General features: G+C 38.1%; 3 gene segments (V, D, J or C); 1 reads left to right on the forward strand and 2 right to left on the reverse strand.

The window, feature by feature from the left end:
* Nucleotides 1-950: 950 nt before the first annotated feature.
* On the reverse strand, nt 951-4,477 carry LOC111612165. The segment is given in 2 exon segments: nt 951-1,421; nt 4,208-4,477. Coding segments are annotated over 2 exon segments (543 nt in total).
* The window catches only part of LOC111612164, a 49,211-nt gene continuing 32,021 nt past the window's right edge, over nt 2,775-19,964 (forward strand). Inside the window, 2 exon segments of the V gene segment in view lie at nt 2,775-2,858; nt 2,951-3,263. Of these exon segments, the coding sequence occupies nt 2,807-2,858; nt 2,951-3,263 (365 nt within the window).
* LOC111612163 overlaps nt 15,599-19,964 on the reverse strand; it is a 45,082-nt gene continuing 40,716 nt past the window's right edge. Inside the window, 2 exon segments of the V gene segment in view lie at nt 15,599-16,078; nt 16,754-16,791. Of these exon segments, the coding sequence occupies nt 15,744-16,078; nt 16,754-16,791 (373 nt within the window).

Here is a 19,964-nt window from a genome sequence, read left to right on the forward strand (position 1 = left end):
TGTGTGTTTTCTGTTTCATCACAGCAGGTGTGGATTTGCATGATCTCAATGCATCGCTGCTCCTCAAGCTTTAAGTTCTTCTGCTGCACAAAGTCCAAAGTGTGTTTGTGCTCCGACACTGAAAGCTGCATCAGGATGATGTCTCCAGTCGCTCTGATGGTTGTGTTGGGTTTTCTCACTCAGGGTCAGAATGACTTTTACATTTATCTATCAAGTTTTGTTTGAACTCATACTTATTATTGTTTTCCTTTAACATTGCTCATTTCTCTTTTCAGCATCATCTGCCAATAATTTTCTGACTCAGTCTGAACGATCAAAGTCAGTCAGTGTTGGAGCGACTGTGATAATCAGAGCCACAGGAAGTTCTAATATTGGTTATGATCTCAGTTGGTACCTGCAGAAACCTGGACAGCCTCCTAAACTTCTTATATACGGAGCTTCAAGTTTGTTCTCAGGAACTGCATCTAGATTCAGAGGCAGCAGATCTGGTACTGATTACACTTTAACCATCAGTGGAGTTCAGGCTGAAGATGCTGGAGATTATTACTGTATGGGTTACCATGGTAGCGGCGTGTTAACACAGTGATTTATAGTCGTACAAAAACCTCCTTCAGTCTGACTGAAAGCTGCAGGTGCAGAGAAATGATGAGAACTGGTTCAGTGAACACATCACAGACGTTAGCAAGTAAAACCATCAAATATCAAAGGTTCAAATACACTAAATGATTATTTTATAAACAGATGTTGAAATTAGTTTTATAAATATGGATTATCAATAAGTTTTCTGATGCTTTGCCTCAAAAACTCTAAAGAGTCTTTAGTTTTTACCTAAAGGATTTTACATGTGCAGGTTTCTAAAACGTTTTATAAACTTTAAAGAAATAAAAATGAGATGATGTTTGATCAAGAACATGAAGGTTGAAACACAACAATAAATACAAAGACAGTGATTGACATAAATCTGCACTTTTATTGAAACAATCCATTTACTCCAAGTTACATGAGAGAACATAAGGAATACGAATGAAAGGTGAAAAGTAATGTTTGTGAATGAAACACGACAACATGATGGTTTCCAGCCATGAAGCTGCAGCTCTACTCTGAGCAGCGGTCAGGCTCCAGGGTTTGAGTGACAGGACTCTGTCCACTCTGATTGGCCTCACAGCTCACTGAGCCCGCCTTCCTCCACTGGTCTGCAGGGAGGCTCAGGGTGCTGCTCCAGCTGTAGCGGCCGTCCCCCCCCAGCACCTCCAGGCTGCTAGACACCCCTGAGGACCTGCTGCTGCCCCCCACCTTCCAGCCCAGCGTCCAGGTGGAGGGGAAGCCCCCGCTGGCCAGACACACCAGTGTGACGCTGCTCTGCTGCTGCTGCTGCTCTTTGGAGGGGGGGAGGACGGTCAGGGTGGGCCGCAACACACCCACTGGAGGAGAGAGGGGGAGAAAAGACGCAGCAGTGAGAACCCAGGCTGCTGAAGACACCTTCACTCTTCATCATTACTCAGCACATCTTCATCACAGGAGACTCTGAATAACGAATCGCTGACATGATTTTCTGATGGTTGAACTGAGAGACCAAACATTCAAGTGGAAACAGTTCAAACGTCGACATCTGTTTCTTTCACTTCCTTTAAACTACATGGAAAACAAATGAACCGTGAACACAAAGCTGCTCTGAGTTCACTCACTAAATATTAGTTCAGTTTGACAGGAATTCAGGTTGAAAGTTTAAAAATGAAGAAATAATCACAAACATGTTTAATTAACAGGAACAAATGACCCAGAAAAGACAAAAAACTGTGAAAAGAAGGAAAATGTTAGTTTTGATGTTAGAAAAATTCAAACTTAAATTATCTAAAACATTGATAAAATGACTTTGAACTGAACATTTTATTGTTTCTCAAGATCAGTTTTACTGGTTGTTGGTTTTAGACTTTTCACATTTGTGGAGCGACACAAACTTCTGTGAAGCTCAGTCATAAACTTTTACATTTTTAAATCAAATAAAATGAACAAACTTTGCTGGAAATTGAATTAGTAAAGTAAAAATATATATATATACTTTTAATTTTGTTACAAAGAAAAACTTTCTGGTACTTACAGTCAACGACGAGTTTGGTTCCTCCACCAAAAGTGAACCACAGTGATACAAACTCATTGAGAGGCCGTACAAAAACCTCCTGCACTGTCAGTAGACATCTAGCTGCTGAAATTATGCTTATTAAAGTCAAAAAAATCCCAGTTTATAATTTATTTAATCAGCAAATCATTCAACATTAATTCAGCTTTAAATTGCTTCATAATTTAAGAGAATATTTTTGGTTCATCACTAATGAGAATCAAGAGTTACTTTCCATCTTGTGCAACATTGTTTAACAATTCAGCTTCTATTATGTTTAAATGCTAAAACTATTTTTCAATGTAACTTAATTAATAAAAAGATTTAAAAAATATCAGCTTACATTGATATATAATATATTTACCTGTGAGTTTTAGAAACAGAGTAAAATGATCCTAGGATGTCCAAGACAGATTTAATTTTAATCCAAGAACTGAAAATCCTTCATGTTGTTTCTGTTTGATTTTCTTCTATTCCAATAAGATGATCAGAGTTTTAAATCCAGTATCTATTAGTGTTGGTTCAGTGTCTCTGTTTGTCTGGTGCAGAGAGCAGAGAAATGATTTCCATAGAGTGGAGGCTTTGCATGGTCAGCTGATCCTCCAGTGAACTGAGAAGGTTTATAGTCCTGTGAGTTCAACACTGCAGGACTCAGATCTGTCAGTCAAGCCAGCAGAAGCAACAAGCACCATGACCCTCATCACCATCCTCATCTGGACGCTGACCTGCTGCTGTTTTACAGGTTCATTCACTCAGCAACATTTCTAACATGATGTGCTGCCTTTTCTCTCCTTTCTTTCTGCTGACAAATGAAGGATTTGTTTTTGTCTGCAGGATGCAGCGCTCAGATCACTGTGACTCAACCTGCAGTGGAGACATTTACACCAGGATCCACTGTCACTATCAGATGTACAACAAATCAGAATGTTTACAGATGGAGTGATGGTGACGAGGCTATGCACTGGTACCAGCAGAAACCAGGACAGCCTCCAAAGAATCTAATCTATTTAGTAAAAAAGCTTCAGTCAGGAACTCCAGCTCGGTTTAGTGGCAGTGGAAGCGGCTCTGCCTTCACTTTGACCATCAGTGGAGTTCAGGCTGAAGATGCTGCAGTTTATTACTGTCAGAGTTACCATAGTGGCAACGTGTTCACACAGTGATTAGTAGCCGTACAAAAACCTCCCTCAGTCAGACTGCAGACACTCTGAGCTGTTAGAGCAGAAACTGAACAGACTCTGATACAGACCACTGAACACAGAGATGAAACCTCACCAAGGCCTGAAGCTCAGCAGTAAATCTTTATAATTAACTACAATTAATATTATTTCTTTTATATGAATGGTTTCTTACAATCAAAAAAATCCATTATGAATGTATATGTTTCTGTGTCCATTTGTTTCAGAAAACACAACATAGTTCTTTTTTAGCTTTTTATTACCAGCATAATTTTAATTTGGAAGATCAATCAAATTAAACTTCTATAAATATTCCCTTAATGTTTGCAGCATCAAGTTTAAAAACTAAATGAGGTTGAATTTATCTGAACAGTTTAGTGGTTTCCTCTGAAGTTTCACCAGGAAAATGATTATTTTCTTGTAAATGTGATCTGGTAAAAAAAACAACTTCAGTTTTGATTCAAATGTTTCACGAAACACAAACAACCACTGACAACGTAAGGCAGGGTGTCCAAAGGGAGGTTCAGGGGCCTTTAGTGGACCATTGAATGTTTCCTAATTACCAAAAACATCTTTTGACATGTTGGGTACATCTTTTAATCTTTTAATAAACAAGGTTGTTGCATTTTTTTTTTCATTTCTTAGTGAACTGAACCACATTTATCCAGAGACTTTTCCTCAAAAGCAAAATATGTCACACCTTCAATTAAATCATCAAACTTGAATAAAGCTGCAAACCTTTTCAAAGACACAGGAATCCAAAACTTTTCCTTTAGTTGAGAATGGACAGAATTTATTTTGTTAATGCAAAGAGGCAAAACAAATTGTAAAACTTCACTTTTATTCTTTATAAGGCAAATGTGCTGAGATAATACATAAATAAATATTTAATTCTTGTATTTTGCATCTGACTCACCTTTCATCTCCTCACACACCAGGTGTCTGTTTGACTGTTTGCTGCTTTGAATGATTGCTGTGCTTCGCTGCTCCTGGATCAGTTTAAAGTGAAACTCAGAGAAGCTCCTCTGCAGTCTGACGGTCAAACTTTTCTCAGCTATGATGTTACTGAGTCCTCTGTTGATCACGCTGCTGCTGCAGCTGCAAGGTGAGGAACGACGAGCTTCTGTTATCATTTGTTCTCAGATGAAAGACGGTCAAATGTTTTCTACTTTTTCCATCCTGCAGGATCAGATGGTAATCCCTCTGTGACTCAGTCTCCAGCAGTGAAGTCAGCGGCGTTGGGGGAGACGGTCTCTCTGAGCTGCTCAGCCAGTGAAGGAGTTGATGATGATCTGAGTTGGTACCTGCAGAAACCTGGACAGCCTCCCAAACTGTTATTTTATCAAATCAGCAGCCGTCAATCTGATACTCCCAGTCATTTCAGCAGCAGTGGATCAGAGCCTCAGTTCACTCTGACAATCAGTGGAGTTCAGGCTGAAGATACTGGAGATTATTATTGTATGGGAGTGCATTCAGTAAATGATGCTGGCGTGTTCACACAGTGATTTATAGTCGTACAAAAACCTCCTTCAGTCTGACTGAAAGCTGCAGGTGCAGAGAAATGATGAGAACTGGTTCAGTGAACACATCACAGAAGTTAGCAAGTAAAACCATCAAATATCAAAGGTTCAAATACACTAAATGATTATTTTATAAACACAGATGTTGAACTTAGTTTTATAAATACAGATTATCAATAAGTTTTCTGATGCTTTGCCTCACAAACACTAAAGAGTCTTTAGTTTTTACCTAAAGGATTTTACATGTGCAGGTTTCTAAAACGTTTTATAAACTTTAAAGAAATAAAAATGAGATGATGTTTGATCAAAAACATGAACGTTGAAACACAACAATAAATACAAACACAGTGATTGACATAAATCTGCACTTTTATTGAAACAATCCATTTACTCCAAGTTACATGAGAGAACATAAGGAAGACGAATGAAAGGTGAAAAGTAATGTTTGTGAATAAAACACGACAACATGATGGTTTCCAGCCATGAAGCTGCAGCTCTACTCTGAGCAGCGGTCAGGCTCCAGGGTTTGAGTGACAGGACTCTGTCCACTCTGATTGGCCTCACAGCTCACTGAGCCCGCCTTCCTCCACTGGTCTGCAGGGAGGCTCAGGGTGCTGCTCCAGCTGTAGTGGCCGTCCCCCCCCAGCACCTCCAGGCTGCTAGACACCCCTGAGGACCTGCTGCTGCCCCCCACCTTCCAGCCCAGCGTCCAGGTGGAGGGGAAGCCCCCGCTGGCCAGACACACCAGTGTGACGCTGCTCTGCTGCTGCTGCTGCTGCTGCTCTTTGGAGGGGGGGAGGACGGTCAGGGTGGGCCGCAACACACCCACTGGAGGAGAGAGGGGGAGAAAAGACGCAGCAGTGAGAACCCAGGCTGCTGAAGACACCTTCACTCTTCATCATTACTCAGCACATCTTCATCACAGGAGACTCTGAATAACGAATCGCTGACATGATTTTCTGATGGTTGAACTGAGAGACCAAACATTCAAGTGGAAACAGTTCAAACGTCGACATCTGTTTCTTTCACTTCCTTTAAACTACATGGAAAACAAATGAACCGTGAACACAAAGCTGCTCTGAGTTCACTCACTAAATATTAGTTCAGTTTGACAGGAATTCAGGTTGAAAGTTTAAAAATGAAGAAATAATCACAAACATGTTTAATTAACAGGAACAAATGACCCAGAAAAGACAAAAAACTGTGAAAAGAAGGAAAATGTTAGTTTTGATGTTAGAAAAATTCAAACTTAAATTATCTAAAACATTGATAAAATGACTTTGAACTGAACATTTTATTGTTTCTCAAGATCAGTTTTACTGGTTGTTGGTTTTAGACTTTTCACATTTGTGGAGCGACACAAACTTCTGTGAAGCTCAGTCATAAACCTTTACATTTTTAAATCAAATAAAATGAACAAATTTTGCTGGAAATTTAATTAGTAAAGTAAAAAAAAATTATACTTTTAATTTTGTTACAAAGAAAAACTTTCTGGTACTTACAGTCAACGACGAGTTTGGTTCCTCCACCAAAAGTGAACCACAGTGATACAAACTCATTGAGAGGCCGTACAAAAACCTCCTGCACTGTCAGTAGACATCTAGCTGCTGAAATTATGCTTATTAAAGTCATAAAAATCCCACTTTATAATTTATTTACTCTGCAAATCATTCAACATAAATTCAGCTTTAAATTGCTTATGTTTAAATGCTAAAACTATTTTTCAATGTAACTTAATTAATAAAAAGATTTTTAAAATATCAGCTTACATTGATATATAATATATTTACCTGTGAGTTTTAGAAACAGAGTAAAATGATCCTAGGATGTCCAAGACAGATTTAATTTTAATCCAAGAACTGAAAATCCTTCATGTTGTTTCTGTTTGATTTTCTTCTATTCCAATAAGATGATCAGAGTTTTAAATCCAGTATCTATTAGTGTTGGTTCAGTGTCTCTGTTTGTCTGGTGCTGAGAGCAGAGAAATGATTTCCATAGAGTGGAGGCTTTGCATGGTCAGCTGATCCTCCAGTGAACTGAGAAGGTTTATAGTCCTGTGAGTTCAACACTGCAGGACTCAGATCTGTCAGTCAAGCCAGCAGAAGCAACAAGCACCATGACCCTCATCACCATCCTCATCTGGACGCTGACCTGCTGCTGTTTTACAGGTTCATTCACTCAGCAACATTTCTAACATGATGTGCTGCCTTTTCTCTCCTTTCTTTCTGCTGACAAATGAAGGATTTGTTTTTGTCTGCAGGATGCAGCGCTCAGATCACTGTGACTCAACCTGCAGTGGAGACATTTACACCAGGATCCACTGTCACTATTAGGTGTACAACAAATCAGGATGTTTTCAATGACGATTTTTTGTCCTGGTATCAGCAGAAACCAGGACATCCTCCAAAGCTCCCGATATATTTGGTGGATGTTCTTGAGTCAGGAACTCCAGCTCGGTTTAGTGGCAGTGGAAGCGGCTCTGCCTTCACTTTGACCATCAGTGGAGTTCAGGCTGAAGATGCTGCAGTTTATTACTGTCAGAGTCTCCATGTAGTAAATAGTGCCTACGTGTTCACACAGTGATTAGTAGCCGTAAAAAAAACTCCCTCAGTCAGACTGCAGACACTCTGAGCTGTTAGAGCAGAAACTGAACAGACTCTGATACAGACCACTGAACACAGAGACGACTGGAAACTCTAACAAATCTAAAAAAAATCAAATGTAATAAAACGATATAAAGACATAAATACAAAATGGAAAAAGGAAACATCTTGATTTTGTCAAATAATTTTTAACAGCACAGTGAATAAATCTGGAAATATTTTTAGATTTAAAGAAAACCTCCTTTTTTCACTGATACAGATCAACACATTTTCTACCTCCAACCATCCAGTGGCCAGACTTGCTCCCTCTGTTTTATCTCTTGGTCCTGGTTATCATTGAGACTGATTTATCCCAGTGATTGTAAATATATCACTTTCTCTATTTATCTTCAGAGCAGCTGCAAAACTCTGATTGTTTCAAACATCCTTCTCATGACGTCTGCACAAATAAAAATGTGAGTTATTGTTTTGGGTTTTCATGCTTTCACCTCTAAGGTCCAAGAAACCAATCAGCAAATATTAAAGTCAATTATTTTTTTACTTCTTCTGCTTAAATTTATCTTTTTATTTTGAGCAAGTTCTAAAGTGGAAAAATTATAAATAAGAAATAAATGACTTTCTCGTTATTTTTATTAGTTCAGGTGTTTTTAATCATTTTATTAGAATATAAGGTCACTTTAGACAGGTTTCTTTTAATTAAATATCATTTCTACACTAGAATGGCTGATCAATTAAAAGTCTATCGTATTAGAATATAAGCACAAATGCTGTAATCTGGTTTAACCTTTTGCTTTTTGACGTAAAGTGATGAGAATCAGAACATATGTTACTCCAACATTGCTAAATAAATTTAACTAAAACATTCTGGATACATGTGCTAAATGTGGAGATAAAGGCTTGAGGATAAATTTGATTTACTGCTTTGGGAATGTCCTGAGATTCAGAATTTTTGGAAGGAGGTTTTGGATAAAATTTCACTTATCGTTGGTACTAAACTTAATCCCTGTCCTGGGTTATGTATCTCAAGAATTTTTCCCACTCAAACTCAAATAAGCAAGTTTGATCAAAAGTCCATAATTTACTGTTTGGTGCAGGTCAAATATAGTATAGCCAGGTCCTGGAAATCTGTAACCAGACCCCAGTTAAAAACCTGGATGTCTACATTATCAAGCTCTCTTGCCTTGGAGAAACTCACCTTTATGATTAAGGGTAAATATTGTGTGTTCAAAAAAATATGGGAAAACTTTTTGCCATTCTTGGAAAATATAAAAACTCATAATGATGAATAACTGAATGTACTCTAGGTAAATTTAGCCACTTATTCTTATAGTGGCTGTAAGTTTGTTATCTTCATGTTAATTCCAAATGTTCTCACTTGATCGAAAAAATGTACGAAACTGAACCACTGATGCCTGGATGCCCAGATCCAGGGAGGACGATGCCGTCACCTCATACCTTGTGGACTGTGATTAAATCTCTTGGACTAAATCTCAACATACATCCCTGAGATAACAAACTTAAAGTATTCTGTCTCACTGCTATCAGCTTATGTTTGTCACCTTGAAGGTTTAACTTGTTCATGTGTTTTCTTTTGGCTTTGCTTGGTGTTTTGTGCATTTGTGAGAAACTTGTCTGTGTGTCTCTTTTGAAATATAAAAGACAATAAACAGATTTTTGAAAAAAAAGATGAGAATCTATTTAATTTAGTGATTATTGATCAATGAAGTGAATTTAATCAGCTGTCTAATAAACAAAATTTATCATATCCTACAGACGACGTGTATACAGTTTTCCTATACATTCAATGTCAACATTAATTATAAGAATAGTTTAAAAGCTGATTTAAAATGACTCTGCATATGGATCCTAAATAGTACAAACTCAAAACATAAATAATAAAGACAAAAGGACATTTTCTGAATCATAAACCCAAGTAGATCACAGTCACTTGGACAACCTTAACATACCAGAAAGAAACATAATGAGGATAATTGTAACATGAATGCAGGTTACAATACAAAAACCTTTTTTGTTCAATGTATGGATCTATTTTATGTCAAACCATTGCTGTTTTTGTGTATTTTATTTTATAACAACACATTTAGGGGACAATGTCGCCATCAGCTGTACAATAAATCCTGCAGCAACATAACAGTCATAAAAGGTGGGTTTTAAGCTAGATTTAAAGGATTTCTGATTCGATTGTTTTACAGTATTTTCAGAGAATTTTCTGGGTTTGTGGTTCACGAGGCTGAAAGCCGCTTTTGTTTGGTTCTGGGGAGGCAGAGCAGATCAGAACCAAAAGACCCGAATGGACCAGAAAGTTGATACGACACCAGATCTTTAATGGGTTGAGGTGCTAGACTGTTCAGAGATTTATGAACCAACAGTGTTTTAGATCTGTTATCTAAGCTATGATGGCCGATGAGAGGACTTTAGAAATGGGACGATGTGCTGCATCTCCCTGGTTTTAATTAAGACGCTGCTGCAGTAATCGATAAATACTTTATTTGATGTGAAGTTAAAATAAAAAGTGAATATTCTCACTAGATGAAGTGGTGGCTGAATCATCTGTGTGTTTTCTGTTTCATCACAGCAGGTGTGGATTTGCATGATCTCAATGCATCGCTGCTCCTCAAGCTTTAAGTTCTTCTGCTGCACAAAGTCCAAAGTGTGTTTGTGCTCCGACACTGAAAGCTGTATCAGGATGACGTCTCCAGTCGCTCTGATGGTTGTGTTGGGTTTTCTCACTCAGGGTCAGAATGACTTTTACATTTATCTATCAAGTTTTGTTTGAACTCATACTTATTATTGTTTTCCTTTAACATTGCTCATTTCTCTTTTCAGCATCATCTGCCAATAATTTTCTGACTCAGTCTGAACGATCAAAGTCAGTCAGTGTTGGAGCGACTGTGACCATCAGCGCCACAGGAAGTTCTAATATTGGTGGTGATCTCAGTTGGTACCTGCAGAAACCTGGACAGCCTCCTAAACTTCTTATATACGGAGCTTCAAATTTGTTCTCAGGAACTGCATCTAGATTCAGAGGCAGCAGATCTGGTACTGATTACACTTTAACCATCAGTGGAGTTCAGGCTGAAGATGCTGGAGATTATTACTGTATGGGTTACCATGGTAGCGGCGTGTTAACACAGTGATTTATAGTCGTACAAAAACCTCCTTCAGTCTGACTGAAAGCTGCAGGTGCAGAGAAATGATGAGAACTGGTTCAGTGAACACATCACATAAGTTAGCAAGTAAAACCATCAAATATCAAAGGTTCAAATACACTAAATGATTATTTTATAAACACAGATGTAGAAATTAGTTTTATAAATATGGATTATCAATAAGTTTTCTGATGCTTTGCCTCACAAACACTAAAGAGTCTTTAGTTTTTACCTAAAGGATTTTACATGTGCAGGTTTCTAAAATGTTTTATAAACTTTAAATAAATGAAAATGAGATGATGTTTGATCAAAAACAAGAACGTTGAAACACAACAATAAATACAAAGACAGTGATTGACATAAATCTGCAATTTTATTGAAACAATCCATTTACTCCAAGTTACATGAGAGAACATAAGGAAGACGAATGAAAGGTGAAAAGTAATGTTTGTGAATAAAACACGACAACATGATGGTTTCCAGCCATGAAGCTGCAGCTCTACTCTGAGCAGCGGTCAGGCTCCAGGGTTTGAGTGACAGGACTCTGTCCACTCTGATTGGCCTCACAGCTCACTGAGCCCGCCTTCCTCCACTGGTCTGCAGGGAGGCTCAGGGTGCTGCTCCAGCTGTAGCGGCCGTCCCCCCCCCAGCACCTCCAGGCTGCTAGACACCCCTGAGGACCTGCTGCTGCCCCCCACCTTCCAGCCCAGCGTCCAGGTGGAGGGGAAGCCCCCGCTGGCCAGACACACCAGTGTGACGCTGCTCTGCTGCTGCTGCTGCTGCTGCTCTTTGGAGGGGGGGAGGACGGTCAGGGTGGGCCGCAACACACCCACTGGAGGAGAGAGGGGGAGAAAAGACGCAGCAGTGAGAACCCAGGCTGCTGAAGACACCTTCACTCTTCATCATTACTCAGCACATCTTCATCACAGGAGACTCTGAATAACGAATCGCTGACATGATTTTCTGATGGTTGAACTGAGAGACCAAACATTCAAGTGGAAACAGTTCAAACGTCGACATCTGTTTCTTTCACTTCCTTTAAACTACATGGAAAACAAATGAACCGTGAACACAAAGCTGCTCTGAGTTCACTCACTAAATATTAGTTCAGTTTGACAGGAATTCAGGTTGAAAGTTTAAAAATGAAGAAATAATCACAAACATGTTTAATTAACAGGAACAAATGACCCAGAAAAGACAAAAAACTGTGAAAAGAAGGAAAATGTTAGTTTTGATGTTAGAAAAATTCAAACTTAAATTATCTAAAACATTGATAAAATGACTTTGAACTGAACATTTTATTGTTTCTCAAGATCAGTTTTACTGGTTGTTTGTTTTAGACTTTTCACATTTGTGGAGCGACACAAACTTCTGTGAAGCTCAGTCATAAACTTTTACATTTTTAAATCAAATAAAATGAACAAACTTTGCTGGAAATTTAATTAGTAAAGTAAAAAAAAAATTATACTTTTAATTTTGTTACAAAGAAAAACTTTCTGGTACTTACAGTTAATGATGAGTTTGGTTCCTCCACCAAAAGTGAACCACAGTGATACAAACTCATTGAGAGGCCGTACAAAAACCTCCTGCACTGTCAGTAGACATCTAGCTGCTGAAATTATGTTTATTAAAGTCATAAAAATCCCACTTTATAATTTATTTAATCAGCAAATCATTCAACATTAATTCAGCTTTAAATTGCTTCATAATTTAGAAAATATTTTTAGTTTATCACTAATGAGAATCAAGAGTTACTTTCCATCTTGTGCAACATTGTTTAAAAATTCAGCTTCTATTATGTTTAAATGCTAAAACTATTTTTCAATGTAACTTAATTGATAAAAAGATTTTACAAATATCAGCTTACATTGATATATAATATATTTACCTGTGAGTTTTAGAAACAGAGTAAAATGATCCTAGGATGTCCAAGACAGATTTAATTTTAATCCAAGAACTGAAAATCCTTCATGTTGTTTCTGTTTGATTTTCTTCTATTCCAATAAGATGATCAGAGTTTTAAATCCAGTATCTATTAGTGTTGGTTCAGTGTCTCTGTTTGTCTGGTGCAGAGAGCAGAGAAATGATTTCCATAGAGTGGAGGCTTTGCATGGTCAGCTGATCCTCCAGTGAACTGAGAAGGTTTATAGTCCTGTGAGTTCAACACTGCAGGACTCAGATCTGTCAGTCAAGCCAGCAGAAGCAACAAGCACCATGACCCTCATCACCATCCTCATCTGGACGCTGACCTGCTGCTGTTTTACAGGTTCATTCACTCAGCAACATTTCTAACATGATGTGCTGCCTTTTCTCTCCTTTCTTCCTGCTGACAAATGAAGGATTTGTTTTTGTCTGCAGGATGCAGCGCTCAGATCACTGTGACTCAACCTGCAGTGGAGACATTTACATCAGGATCCACTGTCACTATCAGATGTACTACAAATCAGGATGTTTACAGTGACATTTTAGACGAGTATATGTCCTGGTATCAGCAGAAACCAGGACAGCCTCCAAAGCTCCTGATATATGAGGTGGATAGTCTTGAGTCAGGAACTCCAGCTCGGTTCAGTGGCAGTGGAAGCGGCTCTGCCTTCACTTTGACCATCAGTGGAGTTCAGGCTGAAGATGCTGCAGTTTATTACTGTCAAAGTTTCCATGTAGTAAATGGTGCCTCAGTGTTCACACAGTGATTAGTAGCCGTACAAAAACCTCCCTCAGTCAGACTGCAGACACTCTGAGCTGTTAGAGCAGAAACTGAACAGACTCTGATACAGACCTCTGAACACAGAGACGACTGGAAACTCTAACAAAACTAAAAAAAATCAAATGTAATAAAACGATATAAAGACATAAATACACAATGGAAAAAGGAAACATCTTGATTTTGTCAAATAATTTTTAACAGCACAGTGAATAAATCTGGAAATATTTTTAGATTTAAAGAAAACTTCCTTTATTCATTGATACAGATCAACACATTTTCTACCTCCAACCATCCAGTGGCCAGACTTGCTCCCTCTGTTTTATCTCTTGGTCCTGGTTATCATTGAGACTGATTTGTCCCAGTGATTGTAAATATATCACTATCTCTATTTATCTTCAGAGCAGCTGCAAAACTCTGATGGTTTCAAACATCCTTCTCATGACGTCTGCACAAATAAAAATGTGAGTTATTGTTTTGGGTTTTCATGCTTTCACCTCAAAGATCCAAGAAACCAATCGGCAAAAATAAAATTCAGTTTTTATTTTAATTCTTCCTAAGTTTTATCTTTCTATTTTGTGCAAGTTCTGCAGTGGAAAAGTTATAAATTAGAAATAAATGACTTTCTCATTATTTTTATTAACAGTTCAGGTCTTTTTAAATAATTTATTAGAACATTAAGGTCACTTTATAACCAATACGTCTCTAACTTTTGTAAATCAAGTCGTTGCAAACTGTCTGGATTCCAAGAAGCAAGAAAATACCCAGGAAAGCAGAAACACAAAGTTAGACAGGTTTCTTCTAATTAAATATAATTTCTACACTAGAATGGCTGATCAATTACAAGAACATCATATTAAAATATAAATACACACGATGTAATGTGGTTTAACTTGGTGCTTTTAGAAGTAAAATGATGAGAATTTATTTAAATTTGTGGTTATTTAAAAACATCAGTGAAGTGAATTTGATCAGCTGTCTAATAAACAAATAGTGAACAAGTTTTATAATATTCTTCAGACGATGTGTGTTCAGGTTTCCTATATATTTAATGTCAACATTAATTAAAAATATGATTTAAAAGCAAATTTAAAAAGGCTCTAGATATCAAAAGATAATTAGGATCATTGTAACATGAATACAGGTTAAAATGACTAATTAAACCTTACATTGCTCAATGTATGGGTTTAATTTATGTCAAATATTTGCTGTTTTTATTTCATAACAACACATCAGAATTATGGGACATAGAAACATTATAAAAGTGTTGAATATAGAAAACATCAATAAATATTTTATTTGATGTGAAGTTAAAATAAAAGGTGAATATTCTCACTAGATGAAGTGGTGGCTGAATCATCTGTGTGTTTTCTGTTTCATCACAGCAGGTGTGGATTTGCATGATCTCAATGCATCGCTGCTCCTCAAGCTTTAAGTTCTTCTGCTGCACAAAGTCCAAAGTGTGTTTGTGCTCCGACACTGAAAGCTGCATCAGGATGACGTCTCCAGTCGCTCTGATGGTTGTGTTGGGTTTTCTCACTCAGGGTCAGAATGACTTTTACATTTATCTATCAAGTTTTGTTTGAACTCATACTTATTATTGTTTTCCTTTAACATTGCTCATTTCTCTTTTCAGCATCATCTGCCAATAATTTTCTGACTCAGTCTGAACGATCAAAGTCAGTCAGTGTTGGAGCGACTGTGACCATCAGCGCCACAGGAAGTTCTAATATTGGTTCTGATCTCAGTTGGTACCTGCAGAAACCTGGACAGCCTCCTAAACTTCTTATATACGGAGCTTCAAGTTTGTTCTCAGGAACTCCATCTAGATTCAGAGGCAGCAGATCTGGTACTGATTACACTTTAACCATCAGTGGAGTTCAGGCTGAAGATGCTGGAGATTATTACTGTATGGGTGACCATGGTAGCGGCGTGTTAACACAGTGATTTATAGTCGTACAAAAACCTCCTTCAGTCTGACTGAAAGCTGCAGGTGCAGAGAAATGATGAGAACTGGTTCAGTGAACACATCACAGAAGTTAGCAAGTAAAACCATCAAATATCAAAGGTTCAAATACACTAAATGATTATTTTATAAACACAGATGTAGAAATTAGTTTTATAAATATGGATTATAAATAAGTTTTCTGATGCTTTGCCTCACAAACACTAAAGAGTCTTTAGTTTTTACCTAAAGGATTTTACATGTGCAGGTTTCTAAAACGTTTTATAAACTTTAAAGAAATAAAAATGAGATGATGTTTGATCAAGAACATGAACGTTGAAACACAACAATAAATACAAAGACAGTGATTGACATAAATCTGCACTTTTATTGAAACAATCCATTTACTCCAAGTTACATGAGAGAACATAAGGAAGACGAATGAAAGGTGAAAAGTAATGTTTGTGAATAAAACACGACAACATGATGGTTTCCAGCCATGAAGCTGCAGCTCTACTCTGAGCAGCGGTCAGGCTCCAGGGTTTGAGTGACAGGACTCTGTCCACTCTGATTGGCCTCACAGCTCACTGAGCCCGCCTTCCTCCACTGGTCTGCAGGGAGGCTCAGGGTGCTGCTCCAGCTGTAGCGGCCGTCCCCCCCCAGCACCTCCAGGCTGCTAGACACCCCTGAGGACCTGCTGCTGCCCCCCACCTTCCAGCCCAGCGTCCAGGTGGAGGGGAAGCCCCCGCTGGCCAGACACACCAGTGTGACGCTGCTCTGCTGCTGCTGCTGCTGCTGCTGCTCTTTGGAGGGGGGGAGGACGGTCAGGGTGGGCCGCAACACACCCACTGGAGGAGAGAGGGGGAGAAAAGACGCAGCAGTGAGAACCCAGGCTGCTGAAGACACCTTCACTCTTCATCATTACTCAGCACATCTTCATCACAGGAGACTCTGAATAACGAATCGCTGACATGATTTTCTGATGGTTGAACTGAGAGACCAAACATTCAAGTGGAAACAGTTCAAACGTCGACATCTGTTTCTTTCACTTCCTTTAAACTACATGGAAAACAAATGAACCGTGAACACAAAGCTGCTCTGAGTTCACTCACTAAATATTAGTTCAGTTTGACAGGAATTCAGGTTGAAAGTTTAAAAATGAAGAAATAATCACAAACATGTTTAATTAACAGGAACAAATGACCCACAAAAGACAAAAAACTGTGAAAAGAAGGAAAATGTTAGTTTTGATGTTAGAAATATTCAAACTTAAATTATCTAAAACATTGATAAAATAACTTTGAACTGAACATTTTATTGTTTCTCAAGATCAGTTTTACTGGTTGTTTGTTTTAGACTTTTCACATTTGTGGAGCGACACAAACTTCTGTGAAGCTCAGTCATAAACTTTTACATTTTTAAATCAAATAAAATGAACAAACTTTGCTGGAAATTTAATTAGTAAAGTAAAAAAAAAATTATACTTTTAATTTTGTTACAAAGAAAAACTTTCTGGTACTTACAGTCAACGACGAGTTTGGTTCCTCCACCAAAAGTGAACCACAGTGATACAAACTCATTGAGAGGCCGTACAAAAACCTCCTGCACTGTCAGTAGACATCTAGCTGCTGAAATTATGTTTATTAATGTTATAAAAATCCCACTTTATAATTTATTTACTCTGCAAATCATTCAACATTAATTCAGCTTTAAATTGCTTCATAATTTAGAGAATATTTTTGGTTTATCACTAATGAGAATCAAGAGTTACTTTCCATCTTGTGCAACATTGTTTAACAATTCAGCTTCTATTATGTTTAAATGTTAAAACTATTTTTCAATGTAACTAATTAATAAAACAATTTTAAAAATATCAGCTTACATTGATATATAATATATTTACCTGTGAGTTTTAGAAACAGAGTAAAATGATCCTAGGATGTCCAAGACAGATTTAATTTTAATCCAAGAACTGAAAATCCTTCATGTTGTTTCTGTTTGATTTTCTTCTATTCCAATAAGATGATCAGAGTTTTAAATCCAGTATCTATTAGTGTTGGTTCAGTGTCTCTGTTTGTCTGGTGCAGAGAGCAGAGAAATGATTTCCATAGAGTGGAGGCTTTGCATGGTCAGCTGATCCTCCAGTGAACTGAGAAGGTTTATAGTCCTGTGAGTTCAACACTGCAGGACTCAGATCTGTCAGTCAAGCCAGCAGAAGCAACAAGCACCATGACCCTCATCACCATCCTCATCTGGACGCTGACCTGCTGCTGTTTTACAGGTTCATTCACTCAGCAACATTTCTAACATGATGTGCTGCCTTTTCTCTCCTTTCTTTCTGCTGACAAATGAAGGATTTGTTTTTGTCTGCAGGATGCAGCGCTCAGATCACTGTGACTCAACCTGCAGTGGAGACATTTACACCAGGATCCACTGTCACTATCAGATGTACAACAAACCAGGATGTTTCCAGTGACTTTTTTGGCGAGTATATGTCCTGGTATCAGCAGAAACCAGGACAGCCTCCAAAGCTCCTGATATATGAGGTGGATAGTCTTGAGTCAGGAACTCCAGCTCGGTTCAGTGGCAGTGGAAGCGGCTCTGCCTTCACTTTGACCATCAGTGGAGTTCAGGCTGAAGATGCTGCAGTTTATTACTGTCAAAGTTTCCATGTAGTAAATAGTGCCTCAGTGTTCACACAGTGATTAGTAGCTGTACAAAAACCTCCCTCAGTCAGACTGCAGACACTCTGAGCTGTTAGAGCAGAAACTGAACAGACTCTGATACAGACCTCTGAACACAGAGATGAAACCTCACCAAGGCCTGAAGCTCAGCAGTAAATTTTTATAATTAACTACAATTAATATTATCTCTTTTATATGAATGGTTTCTTACAATCAAAAACAGTCCATTATGAACGTATATGTTTCTGTGTCCATTTGTTTCATAAAACACAACATAGTTCATTTTTAGCTTTTTATTACCAGCATAATTTTAATTTGGAAGATCAATCAAATTAAACTTCTATAAATATTCCCTTAATGTTTGCAGCATCAAGTTTAAAAACTAAATGAGGTTGAATTTATCTGAACAGTTTATTGGTTTCCTCTGAAGTTTCACTAGGAAAATGATTATTTCCTTTTAAATGTGATCTGGTAAAAGAAACAACGTCAGTTTTGATTCAAATGTTTCACGAAACACAAACAACCACTGACAACGTAAGGCAGGGTGTCCAAAGGGAGGTTCAGGGGCCTTTAGTGGACCATTGAATGTTTCCTAATTACCAAAAACATCTTCTAACATGTTAGGTACATCTTTTAATCTTTTAATAAACAAGGTTGTTGCATTTTTTTTTCATTTCTTAGTGAACTGAACCACATTTATCCAGAGACTTTTCCTCAAAAGCAAAATATGTCACATCTTCAATTAAATCATCAAACTTGAATAAAGCTGCAAACCTTTTCAAAGACACAGGAATCCAAACTTTTTCCTTTAGTTGAGAATGGACAGAATTTATTTTGTTTATGCAATGAGGCAAAACAAATTGTTAAACTTCACTTTTATTCTCTATAAGGCAAATGTGCTGAGATAACACATAAATAAATATTTAATTCTTGTATTTTGCATCTGACTCACCTTTCATCTCCTCACACACCAGGTGTCTGTTTGACTGTTTGCTGCTTTGAATGATTGCTGTGCTTCGCTGCTCCTGGATCAGTTTAAAGTGAAACTCAGAGAAGCTCCTCTGCAGTCTGACGGTCAAATTTTTCTCAGCTATGATGTTACTGAGTCCTCTGTTGATCACGCTGCTGCTGCAGCTGCAAGGTGAGGAACGACGAGCTTCTGTTTTCATTTGTTCTCAGATGAAAGACGGTAAAATGTTTTCTACTTTTTCCATCCTGCAGGATCAGATGGTAATCCCTCTGTGACTCAGTCTCCAGCAGTGAAGTCAGCGGCGTTGGGGGAGACGGTCTCTCTGAGCTGCTCAGCCAGTGAAGGAGTTGATGATGATCTGAGTTGGTACCTGCAGAAACCTGGACAGCCTCCCAAACTGTTATTTTATCAAATCAGCAGCCGTCAACCTGATACTCCCAGTCATTTCAGCAGCAGTGGATCAGAGCCTCAATTCACTCTGACAATCAGTGGAGTTCAGGCTGAAGATGCTGGAGATTATTACTGTATGGGTGTTCACACAGTGATTTATAGTCGTACAAAAACCTCCTTCAGTCTGATGATGGTGATGAGAGTGTGGACTGGTATCAGCAGAAACCAGAACAGCCCCCAAAGAATCTAATTTATTATGTAAAAAAGCTTCAGTCAGGAACTCCAGCTCGGTTTAGTGGCAGTGGAAGCGGCTCTGCCTTCACTTTGACCATCAGTGGAGTTCAGGCTGAAGATGCTGCAGTTTATTACTGTATGAGTGGACATGTAGTAAATGGTGCCCCAGTGTTCACACAGTGATTAGTAGCTGTACAAAAACCTCCCTCAGTCAGACTGCAGACACTCTGAGCTGTTAGAGCAGAAACTGAACAGACTCTGATACAGACCACTGAACACAGAGATGAAACCTCACCATCTGTTTCTCAGTTCAGTATTTCTTCTATTTATGGTCTTTCCACAGATTAAAACCTCAGTGAATCACAATAAAGCAAAAACCTTTCATGCCATTTTTCCTGCAATTTTGATTTTTGACAGAAATAAAAGTGACTTGAATTAAATAATTTATTTTCTGCT

This window comes from Xiphophorus maculatus, chromosome 19 (genome assembly GCF_002775205.1).
Source record: "Xiphophorus maculatus strain JP 163 A chromosome 19, X_maculatus-5.0-male, whole genome shotgun sequence".
NCBI classification, from domain to species: domain Eukaryota; kingdom Metazoa; phylum Chordata; class Actinopteri; order Cyprinodontiformes; family Poeciliidae; genus Xiphophorus; species Xiphophorus maculatus.